Source organism: Elephas maximus, chromosome 4, assembly GCF_024166365.1.
Source record: "Elephas maximus indicus isolate mEleMax1 chromosome 4, mEleMax1 primary haplotype, whole genome shotgun sequence".
In the NCBI taxonomy this organism is placed as follows: domain Eukaryota; kingdom Metazoa; phylum Chordata; class Mammalia; order Proboscidea; family Elephantidae; genus Elephas; species Elephas maximus.
Genome location: NC_064822.1, coordinates 9,680,706 through 9,704,829, shown reverse-complemented (window position 1 = coordinate 9,704,829; position 24,124 = coordinate 9,680,706). Strand labels below are relative to the sequence as shown.

General features: G+C 43.5%; 1 protein-coding gene across 1 annotated transcript in view; it reads right to left on the bottom strand.

The window, feature by feature from the left end:
• Positions 1 to 24,124, bottom strand: part of CCNY (cyclin Y) — a 258,996-nt gene that overhangs the window by 43,582 nt on the left and 191,290 nt on the right. Inside the window, exons 3-4 of the mRNA XM_049885058.1 lie at positions 21,151 to 21,185; positions 807 to 907 (exon numbers count right to left, since the gene is read on the bottom strand). Coding sequence (XP_049741015.1) covers positions 807 to 907; positions 21,151 to 21,185 — 136 coding nt within the window. The remainder of the gene's footprint in view (positions 1 to 806; positions 908 to 21,150; positions 21,186 to 24,124) is intronic.

Below are 24,124 nucleotides of genomic sequence, written 5' to 3'. Positions count from 1 at the left end.
AGATTTTAACACTTATCTCATATGCTAGCACGCATTGTTGCTGAATATGGACTTTCTTGAACAAGCATAGAGATAAAATAATCCAGATTGTCTCCAAGCTGAGCTGCTGACCAGAAGCCCCCGGCACATCAGTGATCTGTGATCGCTCTCGAGGGTTACTGTCACCGTGCCCATGGGAATGTTACAGGAAAAGCCCCCCTGCCTCCCTTATACCTCTCATTTTAAATTAAGGAAACTGAGGCCCCAAAAGGGAAATGATTTTATCCAAAGACTCCCCTTCCTCCCTCTTAACCCCCATTTTAAAATAAGCAACAAAAGGCCCTCACAAAAAAGGGTCTTACCCAACCCCCCTCCTCCAGTGAGTGACAGAGCCAAGATTAGAACTCAGGTCTCTTGACTCTCAGCCAAGTATACTCTCCACCAGGCCATGCCAGCGTTCTCCTGTAGCCCACAGTCTTAAACTGTGACCACAAGAGCCTCCCCTTATTTAGACGGTAAAACACTAGCAGAGTTACCCTAGAATGGCCTCAGGAAAAAGGTGGAGAGAAGGCATGCACAAAAATATAAATGCATTTTAAATAACCACTTGATTACAAATTTTGGTCTTTTATGTAAATAATAACATGCACAAGCATTTAGATACCTCACATCTTAACTCCCAAAATCACTTTTCAGAAAGATTTCCTGAATAGTCCATGGCCTCCCCTTCCCCATCTTACCTCTCCCATACCCCACAACCAACCAGCTTACCCCTCAGGTTAAGGAACAGAGAAAGCACTTAGTTAAGCAAAGGTCTGTATACCCACCATTTAATCGTATACTTGAGGTTTGGCTGACTGACTGTGCTATCATCTAGGAAAATAGTGGAGCAGGAGCTGTACTTCCTCGCTACTTGTCCTGGAGGATGCTGGAAAAACAATGGGCAACAAGACAAGAACAATTACACAGGACTTAAAATTCTCCCAAGAACACCACCCCCTTGAAACCAGAGCACAGAGGGAAAAAATGTCTTAGCAGGAGCTGCTACCACCACCACCAAAACAGTACAAAAACACTTCATCTATAAAATGAAATCCCCTGCTGTTCCACCTATAAAAGTCAGCACACCACCCTGGTCCCAAGCTTCCCTCATCAGGAGAACAGTAAACTGCTCCAATCAGCATCAAAGAGTCTGTTGTAACCCTGTGCCCCGGGGACTGTGTGAACATGGAGCATACCTCTCACTACACCAAAGAAAGCCCAGAATTAAGGGGGTGTCCTGATTTTACACACCAAGATCAACACAAGAGTCTACTGTACCCATTTTCTCTACTTTTGCAGTACAGGTGATTGGGGGGCCATGGAAGATGCAGGCGATGTTAATTTAGAATCTCCTTTTCAGGAATGAAAAGATAGAGGAAAAAAGGTATTCCTTTGTGAGGAATGAAATAGTGTACAAAGGGGATGATTATCTGATACTTTTGAAAATATAACAATCCTTTAGGGAGCGTGCTCATTCAGTTTTATGACTGGTTCTTTCACAGCTATGTTCAATTTTGAGGTCTTTGGACAACTTTAGACCTGAGAAATACTTCTGAAAAGTACTGGTAAAGAAAAGAATTAAATTATAAACCAATGACATCTAAATGAATGCTATAAAGAGATTTTTGGAAACTAGTTGGGCAATGGAAATCCTGGTGGCTCAGTGATAAAGTGCTATGGCTGCTAATCAAAAGGTCAGCAGTTCAAATCCACCAGGCACTCCTTGGAAACTCTATGGAGTAGTTCCACTCTGTCCTATAGGGCCGCTATGTGTCGGAATCGACTCCACAGCAATGAGTTTAGGTTTTTTGGTTTTATTTGGGCAATATGACTGTTGTTAGGTGTTGTCAAGTCGGTTCCAACTCACAGTGACCCTATGCACAAGAGAAGGAGACACTGCCTGGTCCTGCACCATCCTCGCAACTGTTGTTATGCTTGAGCCCATTGTTGTAGCCACTGTGTCACAATCCATCCCACTGAGGGTCTTCCTCTTTGCCGCTGACCCTCTACTTTACCAAGTATGATGTCCTTCTCCAGGAACTATCCCTCCTGACAACATGTCCAAAGTATGTGAGATGACCATCTGCCCTGGTTGTAGATATCAATCAGGATAACTGACTAGTAGGTGTCAATCTAGATAATTCTTGCTCAAAAGCAAGTTAGAAAAAGAACTCATATCATCTCAACAAAAGCCAAATTACCACTTGCCTGGGGCTATGTTGAAGGTCTACCTGTCAGCAACCTAAAAACACCAATCTCTTAGGGATCTCAAAATCACCAGCCTGACCTGTCCACCTCCAACAAAATCCCCAGTTATCCACATGATGACTAAAAGGAAGCCCTAAGGCTAATTAGAGATCAAATACCTCACTCAATACTTCAATCTGAGCAATACAAAAACGATGTTATAAACAACCTACTCTTAAAATTAAATAATAAATGAAAGTAGCCACTGTTTGGGGTAGCCAGTTCCTTAACTTACTGCTAGAGGGCACTGCACTACCGAAGCGAACTTGAAAAAGTCTGTGAGTCAAGGGGAGATGACCAAACTCAGGAAATTCAAAAGATAAAACCTGTTTGGGGACTTCATTTCTTAGGCTTACTGCTGTGTCTGTGTAAGGAAAGGGCAAGGGAAAGCACCATCAAATTCAAGGTCAGCTTAACAAGGCATTTTTGCTTTTGTTAGTCACAGCATTCTTACTCAGATAATCTAGAAAGGCATTAAAAAACAACTCTTTTTAAGCTCACGTAGCAAGCACAGTTAAGTCATAGAAGAAACACTAAAAATTCATAATCTCACTTTGAAATGTGGCGTCTGGGGTCTTAAATGCTAACAAGCGGCCATCTAAGATGCATCAATTGGTCTCAACCCACCTGGATCAAAGGAGGATGAAGAACACCAAGGTCACACGATAACTATGAGCCCAAGAGACAGAAAGGGCCACATGAACCAGAGACCTACATCAGCCTGAGACCAGAAGAACTAGTTGGTGCCCGGCCACAATCGATGACTGCCCTGACAGGGAGCACAACAGAGAACCCCTGAGGGAGCAGGAGATCAGTGGGATGCAGACCCCAAATTCTCATAAAAAGACCAGACTTAATGGTCTGGATGTGACTAGAGGAATCCCGGCGGTCATGGTCCCCAAACCTTCTGTTGGCCCAGGACAGGAACCATTCCCGAAGACAACTCATCAGACATGAAAGGGACTGGACAGTGGATAGGAGAGAGATGCTGAAGAAGAGTGAGCTATTTGTATCAGGTGGGCACTTGAGACTGTGTTGGCATCTCCTGTCTGGAGGGGGGATGACAGGAAAGAGAGTTGGAAGCTGGCAAAATTGTCACGAGAGACTGGAAGGGCTGACTCATTGGGGGAGAGCAAGTGGGGGTATGGAGTAAGGTGTATATAAGCTTACATGTGACAGTTTGACTTGCTTTGTAAACGTTCACTTGAAGCTCAATAAAAGTTAATAAAAAAATAATAAAATAAAAAATTCATAATCTATGAATAGCTGTTAATATCAGTGGTCAGCTTTCTAAAATCCTCACGAAATTTTCCCCACAGGTGCAAAATCTGCTACAATCAATGAAAACCTCAAGAGGTAACATATTTTACACAAAAATTCAGCAATTAACTGATATCCTAATGAATTTTGAGAGAGATGGGATAATTTTAGGAATAATACCAACAATGAAGCAAAACAACAATAGTTCACTTCTACTTCTTGTGGAGTTTCAGCTATTTCCTCTGACGCAACTTCCTTCAAGATTAAAGTGTGATGACAGGAACTGTCAAGAATAAGTGCTTTCCCTTAGAAAATCTAAGTCACGGGGCCTCTGCCAAGGAGAGGAGATGAGTGGTTCCCTTGGATGAGTATCTTTACCTCCCTCTCTCCATCTAAGGCCTTCCTTTCATCAGCTAACTCACAGGAACACCCCTCAGGACAGGCAGCCCCTAGCGGCTAGAGCTTTACCTCAAAACCAGCCATGCATACTACCCAAGATAAAGAACAATGATGAATCTGTGAAGCACCTCACAACATGGATGAATCTGGAGGGCATTATGCTGAGTGAAATAAGTCAATCTCAAAAGGACCAATATTGTATGAGACCACTACTATAAAAACTCATGAAAAGGTTTACACATAAAAAGAATCTCTGATGGTTATGAGGGAGGGGAGGGGTGGGGAAGGGAAAAACACTAAATAAACCAAAAAAACCCAAAGCCATTGCTGTCAAGTTGATTCTAACACATAGCAACCCTAGAGGACAGAGTAGAAGTGCCCCATAGAGCTCCCAAGGAGACCCTGGTGGATTTGAACTGCTGACCTTTTGGTTAGCAGCTGTAGTACTTAACCACTACGCCACCAGGGTTTCCAAACACTAAACAGACAATACATAAGTGGTAACTTTGGTGACAGTACATAATACTGGGGAAGCCAGCACAACTTGTACAAGGCAAGGTCACAGAAGCTCCATAGGCACATCCAAACTCTGAGGGACTGAGTTGTTGGGCTGAGGGCTGTGGGGACCGTGGTCTCAGGGAACATCTAGCTCAACTGGCATAACAGAGTTTATAATGTTCTACATTCTACTTTGGTGAGTGGTGTCTGGGGTCTTAAAAACCTGTGAACGGCCATCTAAGATACTCTACTGGTCTCACCCCTTTGGGAACAAGGAAGAATGAAGAAATCCAAAGATACCAGGGAAAGATTAATCCAAAGAACTAATGGACCACAACTACCACAGCCTCCACCAGACTGAGTCCAGTACAACTAGATGGTACCCGGCTACCACTACCAACTGCTCTGACAGGGATCACAATAGAGGGTCCTGGACAGAGCTGGAGAAAAATGTAGAACAATATTCTAACTCACAAAAAAAGACCCAGCTTACTGGCCTGACACAGATTGGAGAGACCCCGAGAGTATGGCCCTCGGACACCATTTTAGCTCAGTAATGAATTCACTCCGCAGATTCACCCTTCAGCCAAAGATTAGACAGGCCCATAAAAACAAAATGAGACTAAAGGGGCACATCAGCCCAGGGGCAAGGGCGAGAAGGCAGGAGGGGACAAGAAAGCTGGTAATAGGGAACCAAAAGACAAGGAGGGACAGTGTTGACATGTCCTGGGGTTGTTTACCAATATCATAAAACAATGTGTACTGTCCAGTGAGAAGCTAGTTTGTTCTCTAAACCTTCATCCAAAGTACAATTAAAGAACAGTCATGCTTTGGGATCTCCAAGCTGGGACTCCAGGTACCCCTAAAGCCCTCGATTTACCAGGGGACGTGAGCTCAGCTTCCAAATTATTTAACATTTCTACCACAAGTTTTAAAATTTAATTTCAACTATTTAACAATTCCTAAATTAAATAAAAACTCTAAGTATTAAATTACAATGATTTTTATTTTCAGGGTAGCTCATCGCTCTAAATAGCATTTGGGCATTAAGTCACTTGTTGGATGTCAGGGCTACAAGATTTGTAAAATGAAAACCTCTCTTGGTTTGAAATCCGTATTGATAACAAGCTGGATTCCCTCTACCTGAAAAGGTCTTGGCCCGGGGTTGCTTTCCTTCATTTGTTTTGAACTGTCCCTCCTGGGGTGTGGCAGAGGGCAGGCACCAACAGCTTCTTTGTTTGCAACATGTCCAATAGCCAATTCGGGTCTTGCGACACTGACAGCTCTAAACCACTGCACGGCCCTCTAAATTATCCAGTTAATGTTATATATGTTTACTGACAAGTGCATTATATATTAAATATTTTTACTAAACACTCAGGGCGCAGGTAGTTCTTAGTTTTAATCAAAATACTGCATTAATCTGACATTTTAATTATCCCAGTATTCTAGAAAATCAGTATGCATGTATGTGTGTGTTTAAGACACACAGAGACTCTCCCAGGCAGGTGTGAGTCTTGGCTGTGCTGTCACACAACAACACAATGCCCTTGAGAAACAGCAGCTAGAGAGGTGAAGAAGGCAGCTGCTGGGGCCACAGCTATTGGGTGTGAATTCTGGCTGGGCCACCAACTAGCTGTGTGGCCCAGGCAAGTTACTCAGCCTCCCTTCTCAGCAGCTGAGTTTCCTTACATGTAAAAATGAAGGTGAAAATAATAGGCCTGGCTGGGTCCTTCTGAGGAGTAAGTACGCTGACATCTGTAAAGTGCTGAGAGCATTGCTGGGTACGTAGGAAGTGCTACGTAAGTACGTGCTAAACAAAATACAGGAAACGTGGCGGGTAACAAAGTCACAGGAATGCTTTTTATGCTTAAACATAACATTTTAGAAGTATATAGAAGAAAATACCTAACACAATGATTTACTGGAAAAGGACAGGCATAATGCTATCGCCCTGGTGGCTAGTGGTTAAGAGCTCGGCTGCTAACCAAAAGGTCGGCAGTTCAAATCCACCAGCCGCTCCTTAGAAACCTTATGGGGCAGCTCTACCCTGTCCTGTAGGGTCACTATGAGTCAGAACCAATTCAACGGCACACAACAACAACAATATAGATAGTTACCTAGATTTTACCAGGGATGACAACTGTGCAGGCGAGGGAGCAGATGACACACAGATAACCATAAACTCTGCTTAGAAGGGAGCAGAGAACAGGCAAATTAGTGAGAAGCCCCATTATAGATTGCTTTTAAAGAAAAACAAGTTTATATCTTTGAAATAATGTATATTTTACAAATCAAGTTTTAATATGTAAACTAACAGAATTTTAGACCTAGATTGAATCATGAAGATCATCTAGTCTACCTAATGTTTACATGATGTTTGTAGTACACAATAATCTATTATTTACAAAAAATCCACTGGTACACAAGAACTGTTCGACTGTATGTTTAAGAGGCTCTGAATGAAGGGTTATCCCAAATGACAACAGGAACACAGACTGACAACACAGATACATGCTATCACAGAAAGACAATGATGGAGGATGGGGCAGAAATGTGCGTTCCAGCCCTGGCTCTCTTGAGGCCTGCTGGGAACCAGCTAAATGAAGAGACCTCCAGGATAGGCTAGGTAAGAGTGCGAGCGGGATCCAGGAAGCCTGGAGTTTAAGGTGCAGCCCTGACATTCACTGGCCGTGCAGCCTTGGACAAGTTACTCAACCAGGACGGTTATACATCTGAGCTTGCCCGCGGCAATCCTAGTCTACCCCTGTTGTCTTGGCGTAACCATTAATAGCACCTCTTTCATGATCAAAAGTGTCCCTGTTTGGACAATAAATTACAGTCACTCTGCGCCCGTAACTCCCCCAGCTCCAAGGCCTTCACCTGTAACGCAGGGATGGCGGGCTCCAGCTCCCAGCCGTGCCCTGGGGACTACATGGGAGGAGACCTGTAAGATGCTGGGCGTGGACACGTGCCCAATCTGAGGTTAAGTCTCTTAGGGGGTCTGCATTAGCTTCCCATTCTCACTGGCTGGACAATAATTGTGGTCCTACTACTTATTAGGGCTTGTTAGGATCAAATAAAAATAAGGCATTAAAAAATGAATTAATATTAGAGGAAAAAAACCAAAAACCAAACCCAGTGCCATCGAGTCAATTCGGACTCATAGTGACCCTGTATTAGAGGAAAAGGGGTGATAAAAGTTTGTTAACTAAAAAAATTGAGATATGTGAAATTGCCAAAAAATAAAAACTCCGTTTAATTTTTAAAAAGGATCAAAATTCTATGGAAGACAAACTATGACCTTGATAGAGAAGGCAGGACTCTGTCCAACTGCTCTGGGGCACAGGAAAAGGAGATGTGCACCACATTCCTGGATTAAAAACCAATGATCTGAAGGCCTGACGTGCGCAGAACATACACAGACAGGGCACGGGAAGACGTGAGAGGAGAGACTGAGTCCACCCCCCACCTCGCACTGGAGACTTACTGTGTGCAGACAGTGTCAGCAACACCATGAAGGAAGCCCCTCCCCCTTACACTGGACACTTTCTGTGTCCAGACAGTGTCAGCACCACCACCAAGGAAGCACCCCCCCACCTTACACTGAAGACTTACTGTGTGCAGTGTCAGCACCACCACCAAGGAAGCACCCCTCCACCTTACACTGAAGACTTACTGTGTGCAGTGTCAGCAACACCACGAAGGAAGCACCCCCCCACCTTACACTGAAGACTTACTGTGTGCAGTGTCAGCAACACCACCAAGGAAGCACCCCCCACCTTACACTGAAGACTTACTGTGTGCAGTGTCAGCAACACCACCAAGGAAGCAACCCTCCACCTTACACTGAAGACTTACTGTGTGCAGTGTCGGCAACACCACCAAGGAAGCATCCCCCGACCTTACACTAAAGACTTACTGTGTGCAGTGTCAGCAACACCACCAAGGAAGCACCCCTCCACCTTACACTGAAGACTTACTGTGTGCAGTGTCAGCAACACCACCAAGGAAGCACCCCTCCACCTTACACTGAAGACTTACTGTGTGCAGTGTCAGCAACACCACCAAGGAAGCACCCCTCACCTTACACTGAAGACTTACTGTGTGCAGTGTCGCCAACACCACCAAGGAAGCACCCTCCCCCCCACCTTACACTGGACATTTCCTGTGTGCAGACAGTGTCAGCAACACCACGGAGGAGGTGGACTGGTATTTACCTCAGTGTGCAAACAAGGAAAGACATTAAGTATCTTTACCTAAATTCACAACACTAACAAGCGGTAGAATAGTTAAAGGAAGGCCATGGGCTTACACACACCGTGCAAACCCAAAGCCCTGGTCAGAGGGCAGAGCGTGTCGTGGAGGTTCTGGAACAACGTATGTACACACTAAAATGTGACAGAGGGAACTGAAAGAAGATACTCACCCTCCTCCTCTCTATACCACGGAGAGCCGCAAGAGGCCGGGAGAGTAGAAACAAAACACCCTCGTCTTCGACTTCAAGGTGTTAAACTAATCCTCTTGTGGAAAAAGAACGGAAGACTCAGCAGACTTTAGCTGGATCGATTTTTTTACAGCAAGGAAGGACTAAAAGGTAAAAAAGCAAACAGGCATAGACCAAGAACAAAAGGAGGCTGAAGCACTGCTCTATGAGAGCAGAAAAACAAGCCAAGAGTGGCGCTCAAGAAAAAACTAGGAAAATAAAATTCTGAGGTGAAATTCTGCCCTAATGTGAATGCATACTTTTACAACAAAATAATTAAGATCACAATATACTTCAACACAGGGTCACACCTCAGCCTCCTCACGGCTCCACACATTTGCTCTACAGTGAGAAGTATCTCTTTCTCATTACAGCTCTGGTTGGGGGGTAAAATCCAGAAACATTCCTCAAGGCCACCCTCAGATGAGACAGAAGGGTGTCCTGACCTGCTCCGAGCCTGCAGGCCAGGCATGCCTGGGCCAGTCCCTCAGGAGGCCTCTCTAGCAGCAACGCAGGCAGGAATTATTGCTGCCTGAGTTCTTTCTGCAGCTATACAAGAAATAGGGGCTCATCTTCCGTAAGACCACTTGCCTTCTGTTATTTCACTTCTTGAATGCAATGGTCGTATATATTCCAGGTTGTGATTTTTGAGGTAGGGTCAGGTTGGAAATGAGTTTATTCCAGAATGCTGGGGGTGAAGTAAGGCAGGTGATTACCCAAGTATAGGTCTTAGCATTGTTAATTTGCTCTTTAGAAAGACTTGGGAATATGCCGAACTTGCCCCAGAATGTAAGAAATTCAAGTTTCTACTTTGTTAGAGCTCCCTCTTCCACGTAATTTGTAAGCTGTCATGGAAATTCAAATGTGCCAAGTATCTGCACAACGCAGACTTTTTAAGGGCCTTCATATGTCCCATTTTCAATTGCCGCATGCTACACGTAAATTTTTTTACACGTAAGTATCCTGTGGTATAGGTGAGGCAGGTGGTATTATTCCTCTTTTACAGGTGATGTAGTCAAACCGCTTCACGAGGTGACACAGTAGCTTGGCCAGATGACAAAGCAGAGAGAAGTATCAGAAGAATCAGAATTCAGGCTGCTTGACTCCTAGTTAAGTGTTCTTGCTATACACCAAGCTGTTATTAATAACATACCTTCAAATTTCTCTATGAAAGTGATTATACTGGCCAAAACTTCACTCGTTCCAGAGGGTCATTTCTTCTCTTGGAAACGTTTCAAAAATTTTTTTAATTAAATTTTTTTTTAAAAGGGAAGTAAAAATAAATCAGATTTGTACTTTGAAGTATCTTAATGTAGATCAGAGTTAGAAACAGAATTCACTGAACCACAAACAAAGTATTAAAAGTGAAAGGCCACTGCCTGCTACTTTGTTGTATAGTGCCTGGTCTTAAAAGCTTGCAAGGGGCCATCTAAGACACAACAGCTGGTCTCTACTCATCTGGAGCAACAGAAGAGGGAGAATCAGGGACAGGAGGAGGGTGCGGAGCATGTGGCTAATCCCTCCATGAACAACTTCCTCCTCTGCCATGAGACCGGAAGAACTGGATGGTGCCCGGCTACTACTACTCAACATTTTGACCAAAGATTCCACAGAAGAATCCTGATCAAAAGGGGAAAAACACAGAGCAGAATTCAAATTCTCACGGAGTTCAGACTTTCTGGAGCCATGGAATGTGGATGAACCCCCGGAACTACCATCCTGCAGTTATCTTTAAACCTTAAACCAAAAACATCCCATGAAGTAGTCTTCAAACTGAACAAGAGTTTGGCTTAGCTAGTAAAAAAGGTCTGCCTTGAGCATTATGCTCTTTTAGGAACTACCTATATGAGATCAAACTGACGATAACAATTCAAAAGATTACATACGAAGCTCCAGGGGCAGTGAGTTTATGTTAATGAGGGAGGAACGACTCAGAAAAGGAGAGAATGGTTGCACAACTCGAAGAATGTAATCAATGTCACTAAATTGTACATGTAGAAACTGTTGAGTTGGTGTATGTTTTGCTGTGCATATTCTCAACGACAACAAAATAAATAAAATTTAGGAGGGGAAAAAAAAGTCAATTTGGAAACTGCTTAGCAATTCTTCAAAATGTTAAATATAGAGTCACCATGTTGTTGTTGTTGTTGCTACGTGCCATCAAGTTGGTTCCGACTCACAGTGACCCTACGTACAGCAGAATGAAACTGCCCGGTCCTGCTATGCTTGAGCCCATGGTTGCGGCCACTGTGTCAATCCATCTTGTTTAGGGTCTTCCACTGTTTCACTCACCTTCTGCTTTACCAAGCATGATGTCAATAAGTGCTCTTTTATGACTGGCTTCATTCACTTAGCATGTTTTTTAAGATTCACCCATTTTGTAGCATGCATCAATACTTCATTTTTTTTACTGCCTACTGGTATTCCATTGTATGCATATACCCCACTTTGTTTATCCATTCATCAGTCGATGAACATTCGAGTTGTTTTTACCTTTTGGCTGTTATGAACAGTAACACATTGCTATGAATATTCACATACAAGTCTATATGTGGATGTCTGTCTTCACTTCTCTTGAGTGTACATACCTGGGAATGCAACTGCTGGATCACATGGTAACTCTCCTCTAGGGACTGATCAAGAGTATACGAGTGTTCATAAAAACCAAAAACCAAACCCAGTGCCATCGAGTCGATTCCGACTCATAGCGACCCTATAGGACAGAGTAGAACTGCCCCATAGAGTTTCCAAGGACTGCCTGGCGGATTCAAACTGCTGACCCTTTGGTTAACAGCCATAGCACTTAACCACTATGCCACCAGGGTGTTCATAGCAATATATTATTTTTATTCATAACATGTGTGAAAAGACATAGCAAGATATTATTATTCATAACAGCCAAAAGGTAAAAACAACCCAAATGTCCATCGCCTGATGAGTGGATAAACAAAATGCAGTATATGCATACAATGGAATATTAGTGAGCAATAAAAAGAATGAAGTACTGACATGCTACAAAATGGATGAAACTGGAAAAACATTATACTAAGTGAATGAGGCCAGTCATAAAAAAACACATATTGTATGATCCCACTTATAGGAAATATCCAGAATAGACAAGTCTATAGACAGTAGATTAGTGGCTGCCTGGGGCTTGGAGGGGAGGTGTGTGATGAACATGTTCTAAAATTGACTGTGGTGATGGCTGTACAACTCTGTGAATATACTAAAAACCACTGAGTTGTATACTTTAAAGGGGTGAATTTTATGGTATGTAAATTATAACCAGTAAAGCTCTTTTTTTTTTTTTTTTTTTCCATAAAGGCAAAAAAAATAAAAAGGTCAGAAAGAAAAGGCACGAAAAACCTCCAAGGAAAGGACTGGAATTGGCAATTAGAGCCATCAGTATGAATTCATGATTTCTGATATGTGTATTTCCTAGCTATTTCTGCTGGATGAGTCCCAGTAGCAGTGAGCACATGTGCTGCCCAGATGTTGTTTTCTAATACTGTTTGCCACTAAAAGGAGTCAGGGCTCCCTAGAGAAATGGGTGATTCCAGCACTGAGGCACAGGTGGTTCAAGATGACCCTGGGATATCTTACTCTGCTAAAAAGCAAGAGAGTGCTCAACAAAAAAAGAGGAAACGTATCAAAAGAACACAGAGCTGGCTTGAAAAGGCTGCCACTAGCCAAATTTAGGATAATGTAAGCATCAAAATAATGAAGGACAGGAATAACCATTTAAAAAATCACTGAAAAAACAGCATTCCATGAATCTATACTGAAGATAGAAAGATGGGATGGATGAATGGACAGACAGATGGGATGGATGAATAGGTGAGTGGATGGGTGGGTCAATAGAAGGAAGGGAGTGAGGTGTGATGACTAAGATCGTGTCAACTTGGCTCAGCCATGATTCTCAGTGTTTTGGCAGTTGTACAACGTGATCACCTCCCTGTTGAGATTTGATCCGTGATCACCCCCATGATGGATGGGATCTGCTGTGTGGTACCAGTGTGGGCGGGGCCTATGGCAGCTCACTGCCCCCTCAGCCTTCATCTTTCCACCCTCTGCCGCCTGGCTCTTCCTGCTCACCTTGCCAGGGCTTTTGCTCATTCTAGATCATGCAGAAGGCTCCTGCTCATCTGACCCCCGTTTCTTGGGACTTGAGCTAGCGGCTTACCTACAGTCTTGCCTCATAATCTTGAGATGCGTAGGTCTGCACAGACTGCAACAGTCCTCCTCTCTGGCCTGCCAATCTTGGGTTCACTAGCCCCTATGGCTACGTGAATCCGCAGAAGCCTGCAACAGCCCCGCTTTCTGGCCTGCCAACCTGGGTTTGCCAGCCCCTGCATTGGGTTTTTTGGGGCATCTATGTCAATCAGGAGAATCCTCTTTCCTGTCCCACAAACTTGGGTCATTACAGCCTCTAAAACCCGTATGAGCCATTTCCTTGATATAAATCTCTCTTTTTCTATACACATATATAATACACATATGGTTCTAGAGAACCCAGCCTAAGACAGGAGGGGAGGAGGATGAATAGATGGATGGGAAGAAAAGGTTCCTCGACACACACAGAATGCCGACTCACAAACGCAGAGGGAGTGATGGGGCTGGAAAATTACTGTTTTGCAACCAAAATAATAAACATTGATTCAGGCAAGACTTATCAATGGATGTAAAATCTGGAGGTGAAGGTAGTGAGGAACAAGAGGTCTGCATGGTCTTAGTAAAGTGACTCCCTATAGACTGCTTATTAGTCATAAGGTGAAACCCAGAAAATACGCAATGGAGAACTGGACAGCATCTGCCGAGTGGTCAAAATTCACATCACCAAGGAAGGTCGTATGGATCCTGTGTGCTTCCAGACTGGGTGCCCTACGGAGGGCAAGGATTATTCCCTGTAGAATTCTGACTGCTGATATTCTCCTGAATCCTTCAGACAAATCCAAAATCCAAAACAGTCTTTTCTTCAAAAGCACCAATGTCACGCAAAACAAAAAAGGCTGAGGATCTGCTCTGGATTAAAGGAGACTAAAGGGTAGACAACGGAACGCAATGCGTGATCCTGGACTGAATCTGATACCAGAGGAAAAAAGGCTATCAACGATATTATCGGGCTACTTCACAAAACTAGAATATGGGCAGATAATTAAAAATAATTGTGTAAATATTAAATTCTTGATTTTGAAACAATGTTGTGATTACATAAAAGAATATCCTTGTTCTTAGGAAATACACAATGGAGTATTAGTGACAAAAGGGCATGATGTAGGCAACGTACTTCCAAATGATTCAGAAAAAACATGTGACAATGATGAGCACAAGGTGATAAAACATAAACTGATGAATTTGGGTAAAGGGTAAACGGGAGTTTTATGTATTATTATTACAGCTTTTCTGTAAGTTTGAAATTTTTCAAAATGAAAGTTAAATATCCATCCATCCATCTAGTCAATGAACACATGGGTCCCGGGGCTGGGAGCCTCTGCTCAACGGCTGCTTCTCAACGGGCTTTTCTAACAAAGTCCCTGCTTCAGATAAAAGTTGCTCCTTCTCAGACTTCCTCTTTTTTTTTCCTTTCCATTCTTTACTCCAGAGGTCCCTGAGCAAAACTAAAAAGCTGAAAACCAAGGAGGTTAACACAGTAACGCGTCCAAATAGATAAATGAAACAACAGAACGGCCCAGCAGAGAGCGAAGCATCACGAGCGGCTGGGAGTGTGTGTCCAGCAGGAGAAGGAACAGCTGGCTGTATCGTCCTCTTTCCTCAGCAACTAACAAGAGAGGAACAAAGGCATCACAGGCCGAGGTGAAGTAAGTTCCCTCCCCACACCCAGGGGGTCTGAGCAATGTCAAAGCCAGTCACCCACGGTCAAAAATTTTTAATGGCTTATTCAGGGGTGCAATCCTAACATCAAACACAAAAGATAAGGGCTCTGAACACTCCCACTGAGAACACGCCACGAGTTTTCCAGGGTAACTTCTAACACCAGAGACTCCTGCACTGGTGTGTCTTAATGAGGGCAACGCAATTTTCAAATAACCTTCTACAAAAGCCCCAGGGAAGCAATTCCAACGGCCAGCTATCTTGTACAGACCATCACACTTACAAACACCGCTTCACTCTGCTTCATAGCAAGAACGACAGAGTGAAGGGAAGGGAGGATTGGTGAGGGAGTAAACAGAAAAGGATGAAAAAAGAAAGTCTTCCCAAGGCATCACCAAGGAACTGATACCTACGCAAACCTCTGATCTGCATCAGCCTTTTTGTGTGTGTAGCATTATCATTTCTAGACGTTCTGTTAAAAAATTTTTGAGAGAAAATAACATCTCCCCATCTCAACATCCTTTGTGTCAAAGTTGAACCAGGGTATCTAAAGTTCCTTTAGTGAAGTGTGAAAATTATGTCCTCTGTATTACTGCTGCAACTGTAAGTTCAAAATGATTTCAAAATGTAAGTTGGATTTTCTTAAGGTTGCTGAAAAACTGTATTTTCACAATATCACCAAAATGGCTGCTGCTTCTTTTATATCCTGGGGAATAAAGTCTACTAAGTGTATTCAAGTATACTCTATCAATGCTAATATAGCAGCTGCCCAATCAATGTGTTTTCTATTAAGTACAAGTATCCTGGGAGGGGCAGAGCAAGGTTCAGGTTAAAAAAAAAAATCCAGTTCCTGGATCTGGCTCGCTTCACTCCCTGACTTCCATGGCTTACAGAGGAAGAGTACAACCAGAGTAGGCCACTTTCCAAGGAATGCTATCCCTATTTCATTCAAAGATACAAGGCAAAAATTAACTCAGAACAGAACTATTTAAGAGGAACATAAATGATCAAAGGGGGTAGTCCCAAAGAGAGGTGAACAGGATATTCTCCTCCCAGGGGATCCTGGGCTCAATAATTATGAAATATGAAATACAATTCAGGGAAAAATATATCCATACTCAAAATACCAGAAAGACTTCTGTCAGTTTTGATCATTGAACTTGGAAAATTAAATCTAACTCACCTAGAACTCCCATAAACAATGACAACATTAACATATTTACATAGTGCCATACAGTCATGAATCATTTAATGTCCACGATACGTTCTGTGAAATAGGATGTTACGTGTTTTGGACGTTGTGCCAACACCATATTGTATACGGCTGCTGCCTATGAATCAAAGCACACGGTAAACCTTTTATTTGTAATTAGGGAGGGTTCACGTTAAAATAATGATAGAAAGTACAATACAGTACATACATAAGCCAGTAATATAGGCACTTATTATGACTATCAAGACATATGTATTATAGGTTATACATACACCCCCAGCACAATCCCTCTGTATTCAAGAGACATGAGACATGGGTGTTGCATATGAGAAGCTGTTGCACTCACTGTGTCCGGTTACATCTACTATGTTCCATTCTCTGATCGGAATTTCTAAACTCTATTATGGGACCATGGACATACACTTGGTTGGACGTTGCCCGAGCAGACACTATGTGCCGCATGACTGTATGTAGTAACGAAGGAGCCCTGGTGGTGCAGTGGTTAACTGCTCCGCTGCTAATCAAAAGCTCAGCAGTTCGAACCCACCAGCCACTCCACAGAAGAAAGGTGTGGCAACTTGCTCCTATAAAGATTACAGCCTTGGAAACCCTCTGGGTAGTTCTACTGTGTCCTACAGAGTCACTGTGAGTTGGAATCGACTTGATGGCACTGGGTTGATATATACTCACAAATCACCTTCACTTACATTATCTCATTCGAATTAGGTAGACCAGGAATTATGATTTTCTTCATATGAGATAAGAGAATTGAGGCTTCAAGACTTTTCCAAGGTCACACCATTAGGAGGTGGTAGAACCAGGAGTTGACCAAAGTTCTTTTGATTCCAAGTTGAGCTAATAATGTGATTCACACTTAACCAATAAACAGCAACTCACTCTCTAGATGCTTGACTTCCTCACAAAGGTTCCAGAGCCATCACCTGTCTCAGTGTTGAGACAAAGACTTTGGGCTGTTTTGCATGAGGAAGACACCACACAGCATGCCCAGTAAGGCTTTCCCATTTCAAAGCGCATCTACGGCAAAGGAGACATAGGGAAGGCTGGCACACTCCTGATTCCTTCTGTTTTAGTATCTTTTTTAATCTCTTAGAATGATCAATTAATTCACTTGAGGTATGCTGTCACCAGGTGGCTGGCAGGAGGATGATATACACAAATCATTGCTGTTGTTGCTATTAAGTTTCGTCAAGTTGATTTTTGACTCATAGTGGCCCCATGTGACTGAGTAAAACCACACTATAGGATTTTCTAGGCTGTAATCTTTATAGGATCAGGTTGTCAGGTCTGTCTTCCGTGGAGCAGCCGAGTGGGTTCAAACTACCAACCTTAGGCCAAGGTAAAAGGCATGAGTCTTCCCAAAGTTTCAGGAAAGTGATTCTGGATTCCAGCCACCTACAATGCCACCCACAATCACAGATTTTCACATTTTAATTAAAAGATTCATTAAAATAGCTAAACTTACAAAAGCCAAAACTTTAGCCTTTTTAAAATACCTAAATCTATCTTTTTTCATAATGTATTAAATTTTCCTGTAACTGTTCATTCTAACTCCATCTAAACATAGATGGTGGCTAGAATATTAAAAAATCCATTGCCACTGAGTTGATTCCAACTCATAGTGACCCTACAGGACAGAGTAGAACTGCCGCATAGGATTTCCAAGGAGCGCCTGGTGGATTCCAACTATCGACCTTTTGGTTAGCAGCCATAGCTCATAACCACTATGCCACCAGGGTTTCCAGTCTTTATGATTCACCCTGATTTGGCTCTCTGTCAAAACTCTCTAAGTACTTTATCCTCAAATGGTTTCAAGCTATAAAATCTGTAACAATTATTTTATAAGTAACTTCTTTTACATAACCCTCTAAGTCTCTTTTGGCTGTTCTGAGCCAGTGAAGGGCCCATCTCTTTTTCCAGCCTGGGGTTCCATTCTCTATTGCCCTCTTCCCTCCAAAATGTTCCCAGTCAATGCCTACACTTTTCTCTTACTAATATAGGTCCTTTGCTCAAAGCCAGAAAAGCCTTGTGTTTCTCCATCTGTAGGAGGTTACGGCCCCTGTAGTTCTCATCTGAGGGTTACAGCTTAACCACCCCACCTCTCTCAAATGACTTATCTTCATCCTCTGCTTTGGTTTTTCTTAAATAATAGCTTCTCTGTAGAGTACCTTAGCAACATCTACTAAATAGGTTCTTCAAAGACTTCACAGAGAAGTGAAAGGAACGATATTCCTCTCGATAAAGCAAGTGAAAAATAAAATGGTTTTACAAACAAAGGCAAAGAATAACTCTCATTCCAGAGTCAGTAAATTAAATAACAAACTTTAGTTGGGGCCCATATTCAGAAACGAGCCCTACAGGTTGTCCTATAAAAACTGAATTATAAATGTTAGTGCTAACTTCAGATAAGCAAGCTAAACAACCCCTGTCCAAGTGGAAATAGATTTTACTATCTGAGAAGCAGTTTAAAAGCCTGAAATCAAACCCGTTGCTGTTGAGTCGATTCTGACTCATAGCAACCCTATAGGACAGAGCAGAACTGCCCCATAGGGTTTCCAAGGCTGTAATGTTTGGAAGCAGACTGCCACAACTCCCTCCCAAGGGTGGGCTACTGGATTTGAACTGCTGACCTTTTGGTTAACAGCCAAGTGCTTAACCACCGTGCCACCAGGGCTCCTGGAGAAGCAGTACAGGGTGAGAGTTAAGAGGGAAGGCTCTGAAGTCAGACCATCTAGGTTCCAATCCTGGCTCCAGCACTTATTTGGTTAACTTCTTTGTGCCTCAGTTTCCTCATCTGTAAAATGGGAATAATAAATAGTACCTGCCTGGGAAAGTTATTGTGCTGACTAAATAAGTAAGTACATTAAACCAATCAGAAGAGTCTGGCATACAGACAGCAAAGGGCCCAGCAGACGGTACTGCTGATTATTAGCACGTATCCTTCTCTACTGCTCCCACTCATGCCCAAGGCTCAAAACCTGAAAGCACACTTGCTCTAGCCTAATTTAATCCCCAAGTAATTCCACTCAAATCACGATATTTCCGTTGGTTTGGAAAGGCTCTTTGTATGCTTTTCCCAACGTGGACTGAACTGATGAGCTCATCTGCAGCTAGGTCTTTTCACACACTGGGGTGCCATGCTGCTACTGTACTGGGTCATTCATTACACAGGACCCTTAACAAGAGACTTGTTTTACACAGGAACAACTGCATCTGAGCAGATCCCACGCACCGTATGGTTTCACTCTGTGCAAGAGCTGAGAGGTCTTACACAGAGGGCTGGGCTGGGTTATGGAGGACACCCTAGGAGTTGGAGCGCACACTCCACCATCCTACTCTGCATCCTGGTACAACATTCACTCATGCGTGACATGTGGCAACTGTCCAGTGTAGCCTGGGCATGATAGGAGGTTTGAGGTGAAACTGGGAGTTAATTGCATGTAAGAATCTCCATGCAGGTGGTTATGGTTATGAGAATAGACATGTCTCATGATTCAGGATCAGAATGGGGGCAACAGGGACAAACAAACTCCCATCCTCCCCATCCTTCACTACATCTCTGAAAGAATGGAAGGCAGGGTGGAAACAGCCTGGCTGGAGTTTCAGCTCTTCTTTTCCTTGTAATCTCCTTTGCAGACATGCTCACGAATGGTGAAGTGTTCAAGTTTACCCACTGGGGTGAAGAGCAAAAAAAAAGGCAGCAGGAATTTAGATGATTAGTTCCAACCACTCAAATTTCTCTGCCCAGGTACATTCTGCCTTCGAAACACAAAACAGGCATGGCAATTTTAATCATCTTTTCCTTCTGACACATATTTAAATTTCACAGAAGCTTTACATTTATGCCTTTAAATGTGGGGGGTCAGGGAAGAGGTCACACATCGCTTTAAGAATCTGGTAAAAACTATAGCCCCAGTGCTGCCGACAGAACTGTACAGATGTGCGTACACACTGACGCTGCCTATAAAGGCATCACCCATCTCCTAAGGGCCATGTGCCAATGCCCTGGAGTGCACAGACCCAGGTTGAGTTTCTTCTTGTGGCATTCTGTCCAGATTACCAAAGGGCAGGGAAATTAATTTTATAGCTTTAAGTCTCTTCAATACACAACTTAAGTACCAAGCACTTCAAGATTTCCAAATACTTAAATGCAAGCAGTCTAGAAATTCTGAGAAAGACCTCTGTAAGGCCAAATATGCCGTTTTCTTTTTCCATATCAGAGTTTACAGCATACTAGTTTTGATATTTCACCGACTTCATCATTCTACAGCCCATGAGATAGTTTTCTTTCCTAAGGAATGTGACACCAATTCAGAGGTAGAGGAAGGGGCAGCCACAACTTGCCTGGGGGCTCCGTACTCCAGAGGGGTACACGGAGGGCATGAAGCTAACCAGCTGCACCTGCCACTCAAGGAAGAAGGACAGAGTATCTCCATGGGTATCTTACTCCTGGCCACAGGACTGGGAGGTGCTGCTCAGAATGGCCAGGAGGCTTCCAGTTCTAGCTGCCATCAAGCTGATTCCAATTCCTGGTGACCCTATGTGTTTCAGAGTACAGCTGTGCGCCATACAGTTTCCACGCTGTGACCTTTCAGAAGGTCACCAGGCCTCTCTTCTGAGGTGCCTCTGGGTGCCACTAACTTTCAGTTAGTAGTCAAGCACTTAACTGTGCCACCCAGAGACTCGGCCAGAGACTAGAACAGGTTAAATTCTCTGTAAAGTTTATCCTCTTTCTTTGAGCACCAAAAGAACGTGCAAACTCTACTGGACCTACAAACAACAATCTGGGAGGAGAAAGAGAACGTGAAAAATAATTATGTTTACTTGAATGGTTCTGTTCTACAAAGGGAAAAAGAAGAATTTGGGGGTGGGGTAGAGGAAGGAAAATATTAGAAATTAAAATTACAGGGCTTTCGTTTGGCCCAGTGTGGTAGGTATTTACTCTGGCCCCGTTCACACATGCCCTGCTATGAATAAGCCTGGGGCTTCTGGGAAAACATTCGGGACAGTGGATACTGAGCCATGCTTGTTCAATTACAAAGAAAACTGTGCATAAGAACATTGTCAACAAAATACAGGAACCATTTCCACCCACCACATAACACAGTTATTCAAGTTCTTTATAGGATATACAGTATGGTCATTCAGAAGAACACAGGGAGACAGATTCACTTACATGGTTAATGAAGAGACTCTTGCGTTTTTCTCTCACTGTGAAAACAAAAGATGCAACAAAAATGTTACATGCCTGCATGTCAACCGCTCTCAGGTTGTTGAGAACTGGGCCTCGGTGTGTGACGGGCCCATCCTTCCACCAATCAAAGGTTCCCATTTGCTCAATTAACCAAATATAAAAACATACAACCTGCAAGGATGCAGATCTGAATCTGGCTAACAGAGGGAAATATATACCCACTTACACAAAGCAAACACCCTAATAACAAACAACAGCAGCCGAAATTAACTGTAGGGTAACAGATTTTTAGTATCTGTATAAAATATTAATTAGTAAATTTCATAAAACTTGTATGTACCCATTAGTTTAAAATGATTAACAAATAACAGGGCTATTTATTTCTAACCCAGCTAGACCAATAAAATTTCATACTATATGAGAGACATACAAAAAACAGCAGCAAATATCCATAACGGCATCAAGACACAAGACAGATAAGGTAGGCTGGAAGAGTCATCAGTCATGGAAACCAACTGAATACCCATGCTGGGTGCTGGGCTTCAGTCTGTAAGGCCTCCTGGAATACCTTGTAGCGAGGCTGAGAGAACATGCAGTAATAAATACCACTCTGCCCTCACAAGATTCATTTCTCACATTGCTTTCTGCACGCAGCATGACCTGTGCTAAGTGGCTCAGCCTTCTGCACGTGCAGACTTTAGGGGTCCTCAAACTAGGCACCCTCAGCTCGAGATGTAGAAGGATGACAGGGAGCACAGAAGAGCTTCTTAATAGTCTACTATGACTGAATTCTCTTTTTTTTTTTTTTTCCAAAGAATTACTTTTTTAGGGTGTACAATAATCAGTCAACACATTTATGTAGCACACTGCTACAGTGGATCTAAAGAGTGAGTTTCCTTCAAGGAGATCAAACCCTAGACTGGGGAAATAATAATGCTAGAGTATCCTAAACGATGGCTCACAAATCCAGCTTATTCACCTGAGGAGGGTTCTTCTTTTTGCCTGCCTCCACACCCCAGATGCAGAATCACTGTAGCTTTCAGGAGTCCTCCTGCTGACCTGATCCAAGGTCTGGGAGTCACTTCCCTGACATTTATTTACATGCTGTCCTTAGGTTTACAAGGAAACACTTCTCTTTTCCTTAGAAGTCTTATCCTCTCTAGAAGAACGCTGAACTCCTTTCTACCTCAAAGACAGTCAAGATACAAACGCAAAAGTTAGCGTGAGGATACAGCTGAATGAGTTAAAAAGAAAGGCATACAGAAAGAAGGCGCCTTCAACAAGCTATCAGGTGGGCCTGTCTGCAGACAATCAGAGACTGCGACCCCGAGGGAACAAGGAAGTGCTGCCCCACACAGCCACAGTGCCATTCCCTGCTCCCGCAAACCGGAAGACAACAGTGACCAACTGTCCGCTACGTACAGTCTGGAAGCTGCATAATTACTTTTGACCTAACTCCACTGACATGAGAACCATAACAAAGGAAAAACGAGGTGTCCAGCAGGAAGCATCTGGTTTTAACTTCCTGGTATACATGCTGTGTGTGTGTGTGCATGTGTGTGCACATTAGTATGTGTGCACATGCATGGGTGCACGTGTGCACATCTTGTGTGCACATGCATGTCTGTGTGTGCATGCATGCGTATGTGTGCACACGTGTCACATGTATCACTACACATGCATGTCTATTGTGTGCACACATGCGTATGTGCGTGTGCATATGTGCACGTGTATGTGCATAACTGTGTGTACACGTCTGTGTGTGCGTGCATTCTGTGTATGTGTGCATGCGTGTGTGAGTTCACATATCTGTGTGTTTATGTGCACATCTCTGTGTGAATCTTTCTTAATTCAATACTAAGTTATTAAACATCTAGCCAGGGTTGCTCTACCGCATGGGGTGTGATGACATTTCTATGGTGATTCCCCACCGGTTGATGTGATCCAGAACAAGAACACTTTCTCCACGGGCCTTAGATCTGACAGGGTTTCAGCAAAGTCCCCATGACACTGCGCTTTTCCCATGGTGTCCCAGCAATAGGTTTCTGACCCATTTCCCTGACCACAACTGCCGAATCAGAGTAGATATCTAACCTAGCTCAGCTAATGCTCTCTCCTGGGAATTTAGAGTTGGGGCTTAAGCTCGAGGGGCTAGTTCATCACTGCTGGTGCCTTAACAGAAGGCACAGAGTACAGAAAGGAGCCCTGGTGGTGCAAAGGTTAAGTGCTTGGCTACTGACCGAAAGGTTAGTGGTTCATACTCACCCAGTGGCTCCATGGGAGAAAGACCTGGCGATCTGCTCCTGTAAACATTACAGCCTAAAAAATCCTATGGGGCAGTTCTACTCTGTCACGTGGGGTCGCTAGAAGTCGGAATTGACAACACATAACAACAGTTCACAGAAGGTATATCAACTCCAGTGTGGGGAGGGGGCGAGGGTACCTCCTATGCAGAAAAGAGTTAACACAGCAGGCCTGAACCGCTCTCCCTCAGAGGGCGCTTGGCTGGCATCAGGAGTTTGGATTTCCTGAGGGTTCCAGCCATTCCCTGATAAGAGTGGCTCGCTGTGCCTAAACTGTACAAACAGCATGGTTATGCTGAACGCCGGCTTTCTTTCTTTCTGGGAGTCTGGAATTTTGATGCATACCAGGCAGAGGCTGCCCACATGATCAGCCCCCAATAAAAAAGCTCTACGGAGCTTCCCTGGCTGGCAACGTTTCACGCGTACTATCACACCTCTTGCTGTGTGACTCCAGAAACCCTGGTGGCGTAGTGCTTACGGATTACCTACGGCTGCTAACCAAAAGGTCTGCAGTTTGAATCCACCAGGCACTCCCTGGAAACCCTATGAGGCAGTTCTACTCTGTCCTATAGGTTGCTATGAGTATAAATTGACTCGAAGGCAATGGGTTTGGTTTTTTGTGTGACTCCACTCGGAAGGGGTCCCTGGATGTT